The 16,666-nt window shown below is 43.0% G+C and overlaps 1 protein-coding gene across 11 annotated transcripts in view; it reads right to left on the bottom strand.

The window, feature by feature from the left end:
• Positions 1–1,311: 1,311 nt before the first annotated feature.
• Positions 1,312–16,666, bottom strand: part of CTNND1 (catenin delta 1) — a 46,447-nt gene continuing 31,092 nt past the window's right edge. For 6 of the 11 annotated variants that reach the window (XM_035722996.1, XM_027580412.2, XM_027580415.2 and 3 more), the window contains 15 exons: positions 15,197–15,660; positions 13,693–13,876; positions 12,567–12,684; positions 11,935–12,088; positions 11,522–11,539; positions 10,995–11,063; positions 10,065–10,192; positions 9,813–9,963; positions 9,169–9,361; positions 8,703–8,817; positions 8,059–8,146; positions 5,901–5,963; positions 5,021–5,124; positions 4,528–4,614; positions 1,312–4,241 (listed from right to left, as the gene is read on the bottom strand). In XM_035722996.1, coding sequence (XP_035578889.1) covers positions 4,230–4,241; positions 4,528–4,614; positions 5,021–5,124; positions 5,901–5,963; positions 8,059–8,146; positions 8,703–8,817; positions 9,169–9,361; positions 9,813–9,963; positions 10,065–10,192; positions 10,995–11,063; positions 11,522–11,539; positions 11,935–12,088; positions 12,567–12,684; positions 13,693–13,876; positions 15,197–15,660 — 1,948 coding nt within the window. In that variant the 3' untranslated portion in view covers positions 1,312–4,229. The remainder of the gene's footprint in view (positions 4,242–4,527; positions 4,615–5,020; positions 5,125–5,900; positions 5,964–8,058; positions 8,147–8,702; positions 8,818–9,168; positions 9,362–9,812; positions 9,964–10,064; positions 10,193–10,994; positions 11,064–11,521; positions 11,540–11,934; positions 12,089–12,566; positions 12,685–13,692; positions 13,877–15,196; positions 15,661–16,666) is intronic. The other 5 variants (XM_027580411.2, XM_027580417.2, XM_027580418.2 and 2 more) reach the window with 5 other exon arrangements.

Genomic DNA, 16,666 nt, shown 5'->3' with positions numbered 1-16,666 from the left:
GACAAAATTGAGAAATAATGATCTAGAAAGGCTGGTTGGTCCTTAGTTCTTCCTGGGGGAGATATTTCCACTTTGTTTTTTTTTTTTTTTTTTTTTTTTTTTTTTTTAAAGGTGCTATTATTCTTTTTTTTTTTTTGAAGATTTTATTCATTCATTTGAGAGAGAGAATGAGAGATAGAGAGCACGAGAGGGAAGAGGGTCAGAGGGAGAAGCAGACTCCCCGCCGAGCAGGGAGCCCGATGTGGGACTCGATCCCGGGACTCCAGGATCATGACCTGAGCCGAAGGCAGTCGCTTAACCAACTGAGCCACCCAGGCGCCCCAGATATTTCCACTTTGTAACAAAGTACTTTAAGTTCAGCAAGAAAGAACAAGTGTCCAAGTGAGGTCATAGCTTTGAGCTGCCAGAAAGTATGTCACAGAAGGACCCAATAGAGCTATTTCACAAACATGTTTAAAAGAAAAAAAGAAAAGCCTCACTAAGATAGAAGAGTTGGTGGAGCATCATCTATAACCACTCCCAGAAAACAACTCAGGCTCTAAAGGGTCAAGGAGTACATCAGCAAATCTTGACAAAATCCACAGGATTCCTAAAGTTGGTCTTAGCAGGAGGTACCAATAGGCTTCAAAAGCATTTCTAAATTAGTGTCAGGACACTTAAGAGATATAGGGGATTTACGGATCATTCTGTTTAACACCTTATTTTAGGTAGGGGCAGAGAGGAGAAATGTTTTTAAAAGCCCACAAATCAGGGCACCTGGCTGGCTCAGTTGGTGGAGCAAGCAACTCTTGATCTTGGAGTCATAAGTTTAAGCCCCATGTTGGGTTAGAGCTTAAAAAAATAAAAAACCACAGATCTTAACCACATAGGATTCTCATGGATTGTAAAGAGAAAGTGTCCATGTTTCATTCTCTAACCCTAACATCCACAACGCCTAGCACATAGAAGATGCTCAGTAAATATTTATTTAATGAAACAAATGGACCAACCCAGGGAGGGGGGAGAAGTGTAAGATTTGTTTATAGCTCATTATCAGTGGATAATAAATATAACAGAAATAAAGACTATTCACCAGTAGCCTGGTTCTTCCACAGAGCTAGAAAACCATCTCAAGTGAAGCTACCAAACCTCTTTGGAAAGCAAACTCTCATAGCTTTTTGGCGCTGTTGATTCATCCTTCTAGTCTAAAACTACAACTGTTTAGACACAAGCTTTAAAAGGGACCAGCTACAATGCTTAGATTTCCTCACTAGCCCGAGAAAGTTTTCATACCCAAGACCTAGTTCAAACAAAATTGAGACATGACCATCATCAGAAGCTATAGATTTTTAATCTAAAGACTGGGCATACAGCAAACATTTTACATAAATTCTTGAGTTTTTTAATTATATAACAGGAAATAGGGGCCCCAGAAAAATAAGTCTCTTTCCACAGGTCTTAATCCTTGGCCTCTGCAGTAAAGACAATCTCTAGCAACCCTACAAGTGTTGGCTACCCATCCATATTACTGGTAGGACACAACAGCAGGTCTAGGTCTGTCCCTTGTCTTCTTACTAAAGGATTACGGATAGCCTGAAAAGCAACACTGTGGCCCAGTATTCAGTACTTATATACATGAGCCTTTTAATTACACATTTTCTTATTATAGGAGGGCAGCTGGAGTTGGTTCTAGTCATAAATGTTCAATGTTCAAGAGGGCCATGTATTGCAATGGGCTTTGTTCAACATTCATTTTATCAAATGTTGCAAAAGAATTCCAGTTGACTAAGAAAGTCATTAATTCCATATACTTCAGTTTCCTATCTCTAAGTGAGCAGTAAGTTTCCTGTGCTCTACTTAGCCATATTTCATTTTTAAGAATCTTAAGAAGAAAAATGTTTCACATGTAATTAAAAAGAGCATTGCTTGGTAAGAGTTGGGACTGAGCTCACAATAAATCCATCCTGGTACAACCCCCTTCTGGCTGCTCTGGAGAGAAGGACACGCATACACATAAGGAAGTAACCAAGATGAAAAGGAGAGATGAGATACAGCTTAAAGTGAAGAAATGACACAGACCCCCCACATACACACTTTAAAAACTTTATTTATATAAAAAACTCATTTGTTTTTAAAAGCATTAACAAGAGAGAAAGAAAAACAGGAAAGGTATGGAGCAGAAGACATGCCCCTTAGTAGTGTTCGGTGGGGAGGTGGGATTTTTGGTTCTCTGGAATTGAATGTTTAGTGTTTTTATAAACAAAAAAGAAAAAAAAACTAGTTAAAGGTCCCCAAAAGCCCATGGCTGTTCTATTACCCACACCCCACCAAGAAAAAGAGCACCAGGAAAAGAGCAGAAGAGGACCAGAGAAACCAAGAGTGGAGCCAGGTCCAGATGGGGGCAATTTCCCCTGTGCAGTATGTTCTTAGGGTCAAAGAGGGGAAAAGGCTCCTTTTTGCCAGAAAAGGAGTGGGAAGAAATCGGAGGGGGAAAAAGGGTAAATAAGGGATTCTAATGCATAGAGGAAGGGAAGAGGGGTGGGTTGTGCACTTTTCTCCTACCCCATAGCCTCGATATATAAGGGGAGGTGGGGAGAGAAGGATAAAGATTTCCAGTTGCATTGAACAGAGCCTTTAGATTAAGGGGAGGAGTAAACGGCAAAAAAGGAGAAGGGTTAAAAAAAAACAAAAACAAAACCCAACCAGCATAGCAGCTGATTCCTCTAGTCCAACCCACTAACAAACAGTAAACTGAGAGGAGGAGGCGGTATTGGGGTGGGAGGGTGGGGGAGGCAGGGAGGGAGGGCTGACTTCTCTCCAGCCACTTCAGAGATGACAGTCAATTCTGGGCAACTAAGGAGAAAGAGTCGCACCACTCACTCCTCCCACATTTTGAGATTCATCAGAACAGGATCTTTGCAAAATCCCAACCATATACCATTGAGCAAAAGCTGAATGGCTGAAATCAGAGGCTCTACCAATTCCCAAAGGAGAATCTGATGTTCTCCAGGTCACCTCTCCTTTCTGCTATTTAGGGCCAATAGTGGGTAAGAAAGCAACAAAATATAATTTGCAAAATCATGAAAATGAGACCGCAGAGGCAAAGAAAGGCACATGGAAGGGAAGGAGGAGATGCACCCCAGGCCAAAGGCACAAAGAAGAGGCAAAACCAGGGGCAATCCCCACCTTTTAAGGGTAAAGGGGGTGGGAGTATGTACATCAAGTCCTTTTGTCAGCCAACCAATCCAGGGAAGAGGCAGGGGAGGGCAGGGCTATGAGGGGAGGAAAGGAGACATGGGGGGGGGGGGGGGGGGAAGCCAGCTTCAAAGCTTCCTGCCAGTTTCAGACTAACTGATTCACGTACATTCCTACTAGCTCCTCCTAGAGGTTCTTCTCCTCCCCAGAAGACATCTTTCTGCTCCTTCTCACCCAGAAAGTCTTCCTTGATACATTCTCCTCTTTCTACAGCCTCTTGCAAATGGCCAGGCCAAGTCAGCAGACATTATCACAGGATGGGAGAGGAAGATTGAGGACAGCCTCGGTAAGGGGCAACGGCAGCAGCCCAGGGTTGGCATGAGGCTTGGAGAAGAGATGGAGTCTGTAGGTCCATGATGGTCCCTGCCCTGGAGATGAGGAGAGCAAGGTTTCTTAATCTCAGTTCTAGGAGACCTTCACTTACTCAAGAGCCCTTGCCAGGTGGAATGTGCCAATGTTGCCAGCCTTCTTTGATTCAAAAATAGTCATCAGGGATAAGGGAAGAGCTCTCACTTCCCATTCTCCAAAAAAATAAAAGTCCCTTCCCCACCAGGAAAAAAAAATCTTGATTAAGAATCATCAGTTTATCAGAGTGCTGGATACTGCATATACAGCCTGTAACTTCCAATTCTTCCCATGGCTTCCAGTGAGGACTCCCACTCGCTCCCCCCTCCATACAAGGCCAAGAGTTCCAGGGAGAACTGGTAAAAAGAGCTAATCTGCAGCAGTTTCTCGAGATATGCATATAACTGAGTCAGGCTTCTTGGGAGCAACTGTAGGGGATCTGGAGGGGGAAGGAGGGACAATTAAGCTTCACTGGAAGAAGTTAGGAGTTGGTGGAAAGAAGGTGGCCACTTGGGGCTAATAAGGGCAGGAGGCAGCCTGGCAGTTGGCACAATAGTCCAGCGAAGAAAAGGAAAAATCATCAGTCCATTTCACCACCAAAAAATAAAAGTACATATATTATAAGCTCAGATGTAGCGGAGATAGTGGTGCTAAATCTTCTGCTGTAGGGAAAAAAGAGAGAAAGATGTTAATAGGGTTGGGAATGCAAAGAACCAAACGACAGTTGAGCAAATCTGGAGGGAGGAAAGTAGCACATAATGAAGAATCAGATCACCAGAGGCATGTCCCAGCCTCATAGGAGGCAACAATCACAGAAGCAGCACCCCCCAAGCTCCAAGTGGCTGAGACTAGGGTCTCTGGCCTGATCAGAGCAGCATGATTGGCAAAATGCTGGCACACAGGGGCCTCCTTCCTCAAGACGATCTTGGGGGTGGCTGAAGGACATACCATGGAGGGGTTAGACACTTGGTCCCCCTCATCATCCAAAACCAACACATCCAACTCTTCCTCCAGAGATTCCTGCCCCTCGTCCTGCTGTGAACACATGCAATTTGTTAGTATGAGAGTAAGGAAATAGAAACCTCGTGAGTATGTGCCAGATCTAGGGAAAAATCCCACAATTGGTCAACTCAAACAAAACAAGAAACTAGTAAGAAAAGGACAAGATATTCGAGAAAAGGCAGGGACAGGAAGAGGACAGATCAATTAGCATTAGTCACATCACCAATACATTTATCGTCTTCCTTCCCTTCACCTGACCATTGCAGAATTATGACCCAAGAAATCCCAATGTGAGTCAAAACTCCTACTTTACCTGAAAATCCCTACCAGGAAAGAATACTGTCTTTCACTACGTACTTTTTTTCCTATTTCACAAAACATGGAGGTTTCAAAACAGAACTAGCCTTAGAAGGACAACAGTATATAAAAGAGAATTTACCATCAGAGGTGTTCCCTTCAATGGCTCCATTTCACCTAGATCCCCGGATCGATCCAGTGTTCTGTTGTGATCCCCTCTCTCGTTCAGTGTGGAATAGTTGTTATCTAGTGAAAAAAGTACAACAGGATATTCCCTCTGGTGTATATATACAATATATATTAAGTAGAGAAGTGTGAATTAGGCACCCCTGTTGGGAAGTAAACTTTGTCAAATGTTCCAGAAAGGCATTAAGGTCTGGTCCTTGACTTAGGGTCCCAGACTTAAAAAGAACTTGTAGGACATAGAATAATAAAGCTAAACAGAAGCAAGCTGTCTATAAATGGTAGTGGAATTAAGGAGAGAGAGAGTGAGGTGCACTGTCAACAGTCAGGAAGGACCTAACAAAGGAGACAGGACTTAGTTAAGCCTTTGGGGATGAAGAAAATCTAGCAAAGCAAAGGGGAAGGGCATTCCAGTAGGAGGTATTACCTGAGCAAAATCAAAAAAGTATAAAGAGACAAAATAGCAAATTAGACCAGGGGGGCTGAAACAGAGTACATGGAAGGAAGATGGAGAGGGAGCCTGAGGCCAGCAGGTGAAAGGCTTTAACAGTTTAAGGACCCACACTTGATTCTGTAGTAGGTGGGGGTACGGGTGGGGAATGAAGTTTGTTTGTTTGTTTGTTTGTTTTTAAACCTTTGAGTATGTGGGAATGTGGAAGAAAGTTGATGGATGAAGTTTCACTAATCTCCTCATATCCTTACAAATGGAAATGTCCAGCCAATGAATGCTCTCCCAGGATGGTAAATGGTGAAGGTGCTAGAAAAAAACTGCAAGGCCAGACAGTTCTCATCCCAGTGAAATATTACTGTATGTCTTCAGGCAGGAATTCATCACCTACCTAATGATTTTGTGTTTGATCCCATACTGCTCATCTGAATTTCTTCCCGATCAGGTTTCTTATCTATACGGAGTCAGAAAGTTATCCAGGTCAAAAACCAACTCTTCAAATTCTATACTCATCATAAAAATTACTCTCTGGTCGGTCCTCCCTCCCTCTCATCAAATTTTTACTGAGCACCCACTATGTGCCAGACAGCAGACAAAGCCCTCGTGGGACTTAAAGAGATCCCTTTCCAAAGGACTCCTAACATGAGAAACCTTTCATGCTAAGCCAGCAACTGTCATATTATTTGGCCTCCAGACACCTTTACAGTCTTAAAAATTATGAAAATCCAAAAAGTGTTCACTGGTGTAGGTCATACGTTTTACTATTTTACTGAACTGAGAAATTTTAAATATTTATTTCACTTAAACGTAACAAGAAACTTATTCCATGTTAACATAAAACTTAATGTTTTTAAAAAGCAGGGTGGTTTGGTTTTGTTTTTTACATTTTTGCACATCTCTTTAAAGTGTGACTTAAAAGAAGATAGCTGGATTCTAGTATCAGCTTCTGCATTCAATCTGTGGTAATATAATTTTAGCTGAAGTATATGAAGAAAATCCAGCCTCCCACAGATAAAACATTGGAAAAAGGAGAATTTTAACAATCTTTTCAGATAACTGGATATTCTTTGATAGTACACTAACATTCAACAAGTACAGTTCCTCTAAGGGTAGCAACAATATAGTATCTGAATCCGAATGATCTCTTCATACTTCACGAAATTAAAATGTCTCTTGCACTTTGAATGGGTCAATTACCCATGCAGCATTCTGAAACATCATGCATTGGTCACTTGGAAAATACTGGTTCATAGAGTAATGCAGATCTTCTAAATGTTAAGACATTTCATTATACAACATCAAAAAATAAAATAACACATTCATTACTATCATCACTGATTTCTTTAAAAAGTCTTTTCAGTATTGGGGTGTTCCCAGGCTCATAATGGCAGGTACAAGTTTGCCAAAGTTATTTTCACTTGAAAATTCAGGCAACAAGTACAGTCACTTATTTTTCCTCCAAGTGAGAAGCTCACTGCATTTATTTTTGAGAAAATATCTTGCAAATATCCAAGTCTAAATAGCTGTAGTTGGGTCTTTCTTTTTTTTCAAGGAAAAATGGCATTCCATAAAAAGAGTGGCCAGTCCACTTAGAAACTCCAACTATAGCACCAGTGCTTTTCGTCATGTCAACCATCACACTATGTATGCAGCACAGGATCTTTCGAGAAGATGCATACTCAAGGTTAGAAACAGTAAAATTAATTTTTACAGCCCCATCAACTACATTCTTAAGTGAAACTGGCTCTTTTTTCAAGTTGTGAGTCCATGGTAATAAAGACTGCGAGGACTGGTTTGGCCTGGCGTCGCCGCCAGTGTGCACCACCAGTGTGCACCACCTGGGCTTTTGCACAATCAGCACAAATGCCAACAGACACGGGGATCCCCACACATTTCAAGAGCCCTAAGGCAAAAGCCAAGTGTCATCAAGATAATAAGGGTTACAATATCCACTTCCATGAAAAAGAAAACATTTCATAAAACAAAATATGTAATTCGTCTTTTGGGAAAAAGTGTATTTGCTCACATAGCAAAAATGTGTAAAAGATAAAAACCACAAAGAGCAGCAGTTATTACTGGGTAATGGAAGTAAGTGGTTTCGTTGTTGTTATTTTTCTGGTTGTCTGTAGTTTCCAATTTTTCAACAGCCCATATATTACTTATGGGAATTTAAAAAGCAAAATATCATCATTAGGTGATATATACATATATCAAACCATTGTGTTGTACACCTTACATTTGTACAATGACAGATGTCCGTTCTCTCTCAAAGACAGAATACGGCAAGACTAGGGTTCACTGTCCTGTCACTGTAAGTCTGCAAGTAAGGATAGAGGATCCCACCCAGGCTCCTGCCTCTTCTGTTTCATTTTCTAACGCTCAGGACTACCAGCTTCTGTGGTACAATCCCCAGGTGAAGTATTATTACCTTCTACCAAAAGACTAGCTCATTCAGTAATACATATATATTCTATTTCTTAGGTAGTCCGTCCACTAGAGAACAGCAGTGGTGGAATAAAAGCAGAGGGGTATGCCCCTGGATACTGCACCTGTTTTCTGGTTCCGGTCAATCAGAGGGAGAGTGCTGTCATCGTATGAATGACTGCTCTGGCTTCGAGAAGCATTGTTTAGATTCACCTGGAGGCAAACATAAAATGCAACAATGTCTCAGAATACTGAATTCACCCACATCTTATTCCCCAGTGGGCACAGACTGAGGTCCCTATTCTCAAATACAACTCTTACCGAAAGATGACTCATATAGGTTAAATAAATACCTATAGAGTGAAACAAACAAGGATGTTACAGCTTCTATTTATGTTCCCAATGGTGTTCAGGAGACAACAGAGGTACCAAACACTCATGCTATCAGAAGGTGACACAGTCTCCAGCAAATTCCTTCAAAGGGCTATGGCAGATTTGGGGGAAAGTCAAAAAGGCCACCTTCCTTCGTCACGACCAGCACTAACAGCATGCTGTGATGCAGAGGAAGACCACAACTGTTCGGGCAGCAAACGAAGCATAGGCACCACTCTTTTGGGGAGGAGGAGTAAGCCAAATGATTTCCTCACTAACAGAGACTTAGGATAAAGTAGGACTCGATGTGACAGTGAAGCAGAAGAAACCAAAGACAGAGTGGTACATGAGACCCAGGACAAAAAGGTACACGCCTCAGGCCCCAGAGCTGCTCTACCTGGAAGTCTGATTTCTTCCATCCTTCTTTTTCCAGTGGCTTCCGTAGTTCCTTATAGCCCCAGATTGTCTGTAATACAAGTGCTGCTGCTCGGACTTCTTTTTCCGATCGGTTCCTTTGGAGGAAAGTAATACCAGATGGAATTTGGACATTAAGACCAGGGAAGAAGCTGAGAACCTGTACTCTCTAATACAGTGTAACTACAGAAATGCCAAAATGGGCAAGATCAAGTATTCACCAAGTTCTGTATTCTGTCCACAACAGTGACACACAAAGAAGTTTGATGGACAAGCAGGTTATCATTGGATAGCTCAACGTTAAGACAAAAAAACAGAGCAACATCTCTTTACACTTCACATGTAAATAAGGGAAAATAACCTTAGAGAGCAAAAGGGGAGTGCTCCTTCCTAGCAGCTCCCTCTCACACTCAAACTCTTCCAGTTGTCATTTTAAGAATTAAACTCACCCTGATTTATTGATCAACACCAGCTTCTCAATGCCCTGTGTCTCTCGAAGCTTTTTGGCAGCCTCCAAGTTCTCAGCAATAACCTCGTTGATGGTGTTCAAGAGAGAGACCACGGTGTCCTCAGAGAAATTCTGGGAAGAGTTCTGCTGCCCTCCTGGCAGATTCTTTACCAAGTTGGGAATAGCATGTTTACCTATAGCATTAAGACGAAAGGAATGTGTGCAGGGAGAACAAGCCAAGTCTGGCTATGAGGAGCCTAAAATAAGACTTAACTACACTGATCATAGAAAATGCAGGTACTGTCCACAGGAATCAACTTCATTCTGCTACAGGATTATCATACCAGAAAAGCAAAGGACCTGGAATAGCCATGAATTTATGGTTCTTCTTATTCCTTTCTTTATTCTCTCCTCTAGTCACACTGAAACAACGTGAATACTTTGTATCAAATATGCTAGTCTTTTCAGAGAGTCATCACTTCTTGTCTTTCAAAGAACAATTAAACTAGAACCCTCGGAGTTGCAAACTACAGAGGGCTAGCTGGGATCCCTCCTCTGTCATTTCAATAATAAACTAAATAGCATCAGCCAAATGGAAGGCTCTGTACTAGATGCTGAACTAATGGTTCACATCCAACTCCTTACCAATGAGTTCTTTGTTGCGAGCATCCACAGCCAGATTTCTCAGTGCTCCAGATGCAGCTTTCACTACCCGCTCATGTTCATTGGTCAGGAGGTCGGCGATGGCAGAAAGAGCCTTCTCTTGACGCAGAGCAGAGCGAATGTATCGACCATACTAGAAGTAACACATGGAAAGAGGTGGAACAGATTACAAATGGCAGCAAACTAGTTAGCTGAGTTCTCCCACTCTGAATCCATTTTCTAAAAGGTACTCACCGTCCAGCGCCCAGCACACAAGTTCTGGATAGCTCCAGCTGAGGCTTCTAGGATGGCAGGAGTCTTGCTCTCCTTGAGGAGTGAGATGTATATCCGAACCACCTCTGGCTGAAATAAAAGCTCATAGCCTACACAAGAAAGGGCAGGAAAACAGAGGAGGCTAGTTAGTACCTACAACACGCCAGGCTCTGGCTGGTTGAAGTCCAGACTCAGTACTCTGGATTGACGGATTTATGCTCCCATATCATTAGGCTCCCTATACTCTCCCACCCACCCAACAGCCAACTCAGAGGCTTGAGTCCATGCCTTCTTAAGAATAATTCATCCACGGTAAGAGAAGAACAGACATCAACTCATCATATGCAACTCTACCTCTCTCCTTCTACCTTGCCTCTTCTCTTGCAGTTTACTTTGGCCTTGGCACTCAGAGGGATTCATCTGCCCACTCATAGCACTCAGGGTTACAGATTCCTCATCTCAAATGAATGGTTTCCTAACTTAACTGAGTCATTCTGCCCACCTTTACTACGACTAAGTAAAAGGGCCTATCCTAGATTTAACAACATGTAAAGTTTTCATACCCATGAAGAGCTATGAATTTTAAACCCACTGTACTGATAAACACCCAAACTGTGAGAAAGAGACTTCTTATAACAGGTAATAATTGAGTCCTAAGAACTGTAGCAGTTACTTAGGGCACCTACATCTCTGGCCTAGCCTGTCATCAGGACCTTACCTGTCCTCCAGTAATCTAAAAAGTTGCCAAAACAAGTCATCCTGCTATACCAGTTTCCCAGTGCTTCACCATCACTCCACATCCAGAGTGGGAGGAAAGAGAACGGTGATCATACTGCACTAACGCTATCTGACACTCATCTGTGGACTATGTGTATCAGAGTCCTGGAGACTAAAAGGAAAAAGATAACTTACCTCGAGCTGGACTAGTTCTTTTAGGGAAATCCACTGTATCGTTTGCCGGATCCTCTGTGGGTTTTTTCCCTTTGGAAATTAAAAAAAGGAGAAAGGGGAAAAAGTTTGAGAAAGGAAAGAGTCCACTTGGTGCACTTTTTATTCTTCAGTCAAAATCTTTTCGGATCAGAGATGCATCAAGAGGAGCGGGGGGAAAAACACCAAAAAGAAAAAACCAAAAAACCAAGCTCCCCTCCCCCGTCCCGGCGGGGGCTGCGCAGAAACAAGGACAGAACACAGGCAGTGGACGGGTAAGATGAGCATGAGCACCGTGGTTTCTGTTGTCCCGAGAGCTGGCCACTGGAACTGCTGCCCAGGAAGAGCATGCCATGAGCCACTGGCTCCAAAGAGCTGAGCTTGTTTCAATGGTCTTCCTCAACTGAATTCTCCTACATGCATCCATAGGGAAGGGTTAGGAAATACTAGGGAAGCTAAAACCGAAGCATGCAAATTAGAAGTAGGGAAGCGCCTTAAAAGATTCCACTCACCTCTGGAGAACCACTCATCTTCCAGGGCGTCACCCAAGGTGGAAAGCAGAGAGAAAGGAAGGAAGAAAAATGCAGGAGAGCGATGTCAACAGGACCACGGGCAAGTAAGTAGGAAAGCAGAGAGGAAAAGAAAAAATACAGGAAACACAAAGGAGGAATGGGGGAGAAGGCCCCAGATTAGTTGAGTTCTTGTCCTTCGCTGCCCCCAAACTGATAACCAGTACCACCACCACCACCATTATCACCACCTTGAATGAGGCACACGACAAAGGGAAGCAGCTGCAGAGCAAGGAGACATCCTTGACTAGGCAGACTCACATACTGCTCAGCAAGTATTTTGTACCTAAAGCTAAAAGTGTTCCTTCCCTTTCCCGTCCTACGTTAAAGAGCAAGGAACAAAGAACCAGACTCACCTTTGCCCTTCTTGGCCCCAAAGCAACTGGCAGCATGCGGCCCAGTATTGTTGGCAACATTGGGAGGTGCCTCTTGGTAACGCTCTGCCTGTGGGATCTCCCGGTGAACTTGATACGACAAATTCCGAAGAAGGCAAACACAGTTCTCCACAAGCTTGGGAACACAAGATAAAGGGCTCAGTGAATGAGGAGAATGCCTATCGTGATTTCCCAACAAGTCCAGGTTTCCATGATTCAAGTATTAAAATACTGATCCCCAGAAGTACAGATAGCCCCATCGGTCATCACTCACAAAGCCTCTTAAATGCACCAAGCTTCTCAAAATCCTTGCCGCCTCAGGCTGATGGAAGGTTTCTGCCACCATTTGGTATGTGCACAAAACAGATCACCCTGACTTTTTCCTACTTAGGAAAATATATAACCTTGGAAATACAGCTAAACAGCTTTAAAATAAATGATATAGGTGAAGGAAATTCTAAAGAAAACTGTTTTCTTCTAAGGTGAACATCTACTTTAGGGAGCCAGGGCTGGTACAGTAACCTAATGTCACTTGAAAGCCTAAGATGGTGAGGTCTGCACTACAGGTACCTTCATGGTTGCTGTGAATGGAATTCACTCAGCCATTAACTCACCTTGCTGTCCGAATCCTTCTGCCCAATCTCAGCCTGAACAATGAAAATTAGGGCATCCACTAAACCATCACATTCCCGAAGTTTCCGGCGAGCTTCACTCCTCTCTGAGCTGACATTCCTGAGGGGGAAGGGAGAGGCTTCAAGATGACTCAGATCTAGAAATCCTCCCTTAATATCTTCAACATCTACAAGCCGCCTCCATACCTTTTCTTTTTACTATAACAATTAGTGAGTACTTGTTATAAGCAAGGCACTGCAGTTGAGAGAAAGCTGAGTAAGACAATTCCTGCTTTTAGGACATTTATAACAAGGCCGGGGTGGGGGAGACACACACACATGACTAGGGAGGGGCTAAATAAGGTATACCAACATCAATACTTTAAGATCAAATAGATACTTCTTGCATGGAAGTACAAATGAAGAATGGGGCAGAGCACACAGGGGTATATCCCAAAGAGAGAAAAAATATATTATAGCATTTATAGGATATAAGAAGAAATCAGGAAAACTTTCATGAAATAAAGGCACTTTTGAGTTTAGCCTCAAAAGATAAATAAGGAGGGGGTGCCTAGCTGGCTCATTCAGTAGGGCATGCAACTCTTGATCTTGGGGTTTTAAGTTTGAGCCCCAATTTGGGTGTAGAGATTACTTAAAATCTTTAAAAAAAGAGAGAGAGAGAGAGACAAGGGCACTGTGGTCTGAACGAAGAACACATCTCCCCCAACACTATTACCCTTCTCGTACTTTGTACTCCTTATGTTGCATTTGTTGCAGCTTTACTTGAAATATAGGTCACTGAGGACAGGGCCACAGACACACTCAAACTCAGGACTAGACAACTGCCTTACACGTGGTAGATATTGAACAAATGTTTACAAAATTAAATGAACAAACTCAAAGAGGCACAGAAGCGAGGATGTGCAGGGGAACAAGTAAACTGACATAGCAAAAGTATGGGCACACAAGCAAGCAGTGACAAAGGTAGAACAGGCTGGAGTCACAGTATGCAATATGGATAGGAATGGAAGTGGAATGATGGGCCAAAGAATTAAAAAAGAATTTCTTTTTTAAACTTAAGTTAGTCCTAAAAAATTCAATCTTCATACTCTCGAAGCCCTTATGTTACCTAAGACAGCCAGCTGTGTTGGTGAGTACTGACTCCCACTCAATATGGCGCGGCTTGCAATCTTCATTAGGTTCCCGCTCCCAACCAGAATGTGGGATGATCACTTCATCTGTCAATGCATGCAGTGCATGGTCCACAATCTCCATTTTGATTGAGTCATGGGATGAGAGATTCCACAGGGTTCCTGGCAGAGACAACTCATCAGATACCTCTCCAACACCCAAGACAGTATGTTTAAGGAATGCCAAAGAGAATCCCTTACTCCATCATTTCTCAGTCTTCCACAATGACCAAATACCTTGTAACGATATTCAAGCTTTTGTTTGTGACCCATGATAAGAAATATACATTATGGCTCAACATATTCATACATACATGTAGATCACGAAATAAAGTTTCATAGAACAATATTTACTATATATAAGCAATGCTCTCTGGGTTATCTACACCAGAGTTTCTCAACCTCAGTACCACTGACCTCTTGGGCCAGATATTTCTTTGTTGTGGGAAGCTGACCTGTCCGTTGTTAGATGCTGAGCAGTACCTATGGCCTTTGCTCCTTAGGTGCCGGCAGCACTCCCTCCCGCCCAAGCCAAGTTATGACAACCGAAACTGTCTCCAGATATTGCAAATGTCCCCTGGTGGCAAGATCAGCCCTAGTGGAGAACGAACAGTCTACCCCACTTCTTGTTCTTTCTTTCTCTTGAAATACTCACTGGGATCCACAAAACCGTGTTCAATACACACGAATGGATCATAACCCACAATATGAAAAACAACTCTTCTAAAGCAAGGATCACAAGCTCAAATGTCTACACATGCCAGGCAGGTGAGTCAGGACAAGCAGATATTTAAAAGAAATTACAAGAGAGTAGAAAAATAGCAAAAGACACTCAGCTTCAGTGTTGGGGAGACAACATGCTATATGGCAGTAGTTGGCTAAAGATAACGGCGTATGTTCAGGATTATTGCAAATGGGAGAACACGCCTACCAGTCAGTTCAGACCAACTACTGTCAGGTAGCAAAACAGATCTATTGTTGCCAGTTCTCACACATTTTTAATAGAAGCCAAGAACTTGGAATTTTAAATATCAGCAACAAATTCTTTAAAATTTTGAAAACCTTGTGTGATCCAAACAAATCAGTGAGATGGATCTGCCCCAAAGACTACCAGTTCACAACCCTGAGTCCAAATTAAAGGAATGAAAGTCCCTCTAGCTCTCGGGGCACCTGGGTGGTTCAGTCGTTAAGCATCTGCCTTCGGCTCAGGTCATGATCCCAGGGTCCTGGGATTGAGCCCCGCATCAGGCTCCCTGCTCCGCGGGAAGCCTGCTTCTCCCTCCCCCACTTCCCCTGCTTGTGTTCCCTCTCTCGCTGTCTCTCCCTCCCTATCAAATAAATAAATAAATAAAATCTTTAAGAAAAAAAGTCCCTCTAGCTCTCAACATCTCTAGGGGTCATAGTAACCCCAACCGAGCAGTTGCCTTTGTGCCCGTAACTCACCAGTAATGACTTCGGTGAGGTCCATATCCCGAGCTTTTCGGAGCAATCGCACAAGGGCAGGAACACCATCACAGTTTTTTATGGCAATCTTGTTATCCTGGTCACGTCCAAAAGAGATATTCTTGAGAGCTCCACAGGCTCCAAGGTGCACTTCCTTTTTGGGGTGATCTAACAATCCCACGAGTACTGGGATCCCCTTGAGCTTCCGAACGTCAGTCTTCACCTTGTCATTGCGATAGCACAAGTGCTGCAGGTATGCAGCTGCATTAGACTTGACGGCATCCAAGCGGAATCCTAACATGGCTATCACCTCCGGCAGCTCTGGCTGTCTCCAGTTGGGGGGCGGGGGCCCCCCTTTACGCAGGCTATCCAAGCTCGCTAAACTTCCCCGTTCATGCTGGGCCAGAGGAGCCCAATAGTACTGGTCCGACGGCACTTCCTCACCAATCATGTCTTCGTAGCTCCTGCAGTGTTGGAAGAACCAAGAGGAAAAGAATACATCAAGTTGCTGAGTCTGGTTTCCTGGTGAGCTCCCATGACCCCTCACCTCCAAGGCTGGAGGCAGGAGTAACTTCAACTCTAGTACACTAGATCTTACCTTTCCTTTGCATAAATGACAGACTGATCAATTTTTCTTAAGGAGATAAGGGAACAATTTTAAAGGCATCTGCAGTTAGATTAAAGCTACCTTTTTCCTGTCAAGTTTACTAGCTCGGATGATAGTAACAAGCATTCAGAGACATTAATCACAAAAACAGAACCAAATCCTGACTGCTTAGCACTTGACACCTGACAGCTAAGCTCTCTGGATAGAGACTGAAATAAACCTTCAGACGACAGAGTTAAACCGAAGAAGTCAGCAAACAATGTCTGAGAACAACTCTTACAAGCCTTCAGCTAAACAGGAAATGAGGCATTTACACACAGGAAACAGCTGCTGCGATTAGACCCTTAAACACACTTATTTAAGCCTCTCCTTAGCTTACTTTGGAAATTAGAAAAGAGGAGGTGGTAAGAGTAAAACAGTTCAGGCCTTCATGCTACATCGTAGGGGGACCTGGCTTTGGTAGAAGCTTGAACATTAATTTTCACAGTTCATCCCAACGTCACCTCTGCTACTCAACAAATGTGTTCCAGATATGATTGCTAGCCTCCGATTTCTAAAGACAATACCTTGAATTCTGTCAAAACAGAGGCTACTGAACAACACAGCATTTGGGATACCCAACGAGTAAGAAAAAGAACAGAGACAAAGCAACGGAAGGGTTAGAGAGAAGTCTCACCAGAGAGAATTCTTCCTAATTTCAGTACTACCAGCAACCACTAGAGGGTGAATCTGTCACACTATTATTTATTCATAACCACCGGGAAGGAAGAGACCCATTATCTGCGAGCTCATCTCACCCTCTGGCTCCCATAGGAGAAAGGAGAATCTATTGTGTGGAACTCTCCAAATAAGCCTGTTGTTTG

The sequence above is a fragment of the Zalophus californianus genome, chromosome 11, assembly GCF_009762305.2.
Source record: "Zalophus californianus isolate mZalCal1 chromosome 11, mZalCal1.pri.v2, whole genome shotgun sequence".
Classification (NCBI taxonomy): Eukaryota; Metazoa; Chordata; class Mammalia; order Carnivora; family Otariidae; genus Zalophus; species Zalophus californianus.
Note: the sequence above shows the minus strand (reverse complement) of the source record. Positions and strands in the feature narration are given on the sequence as shown.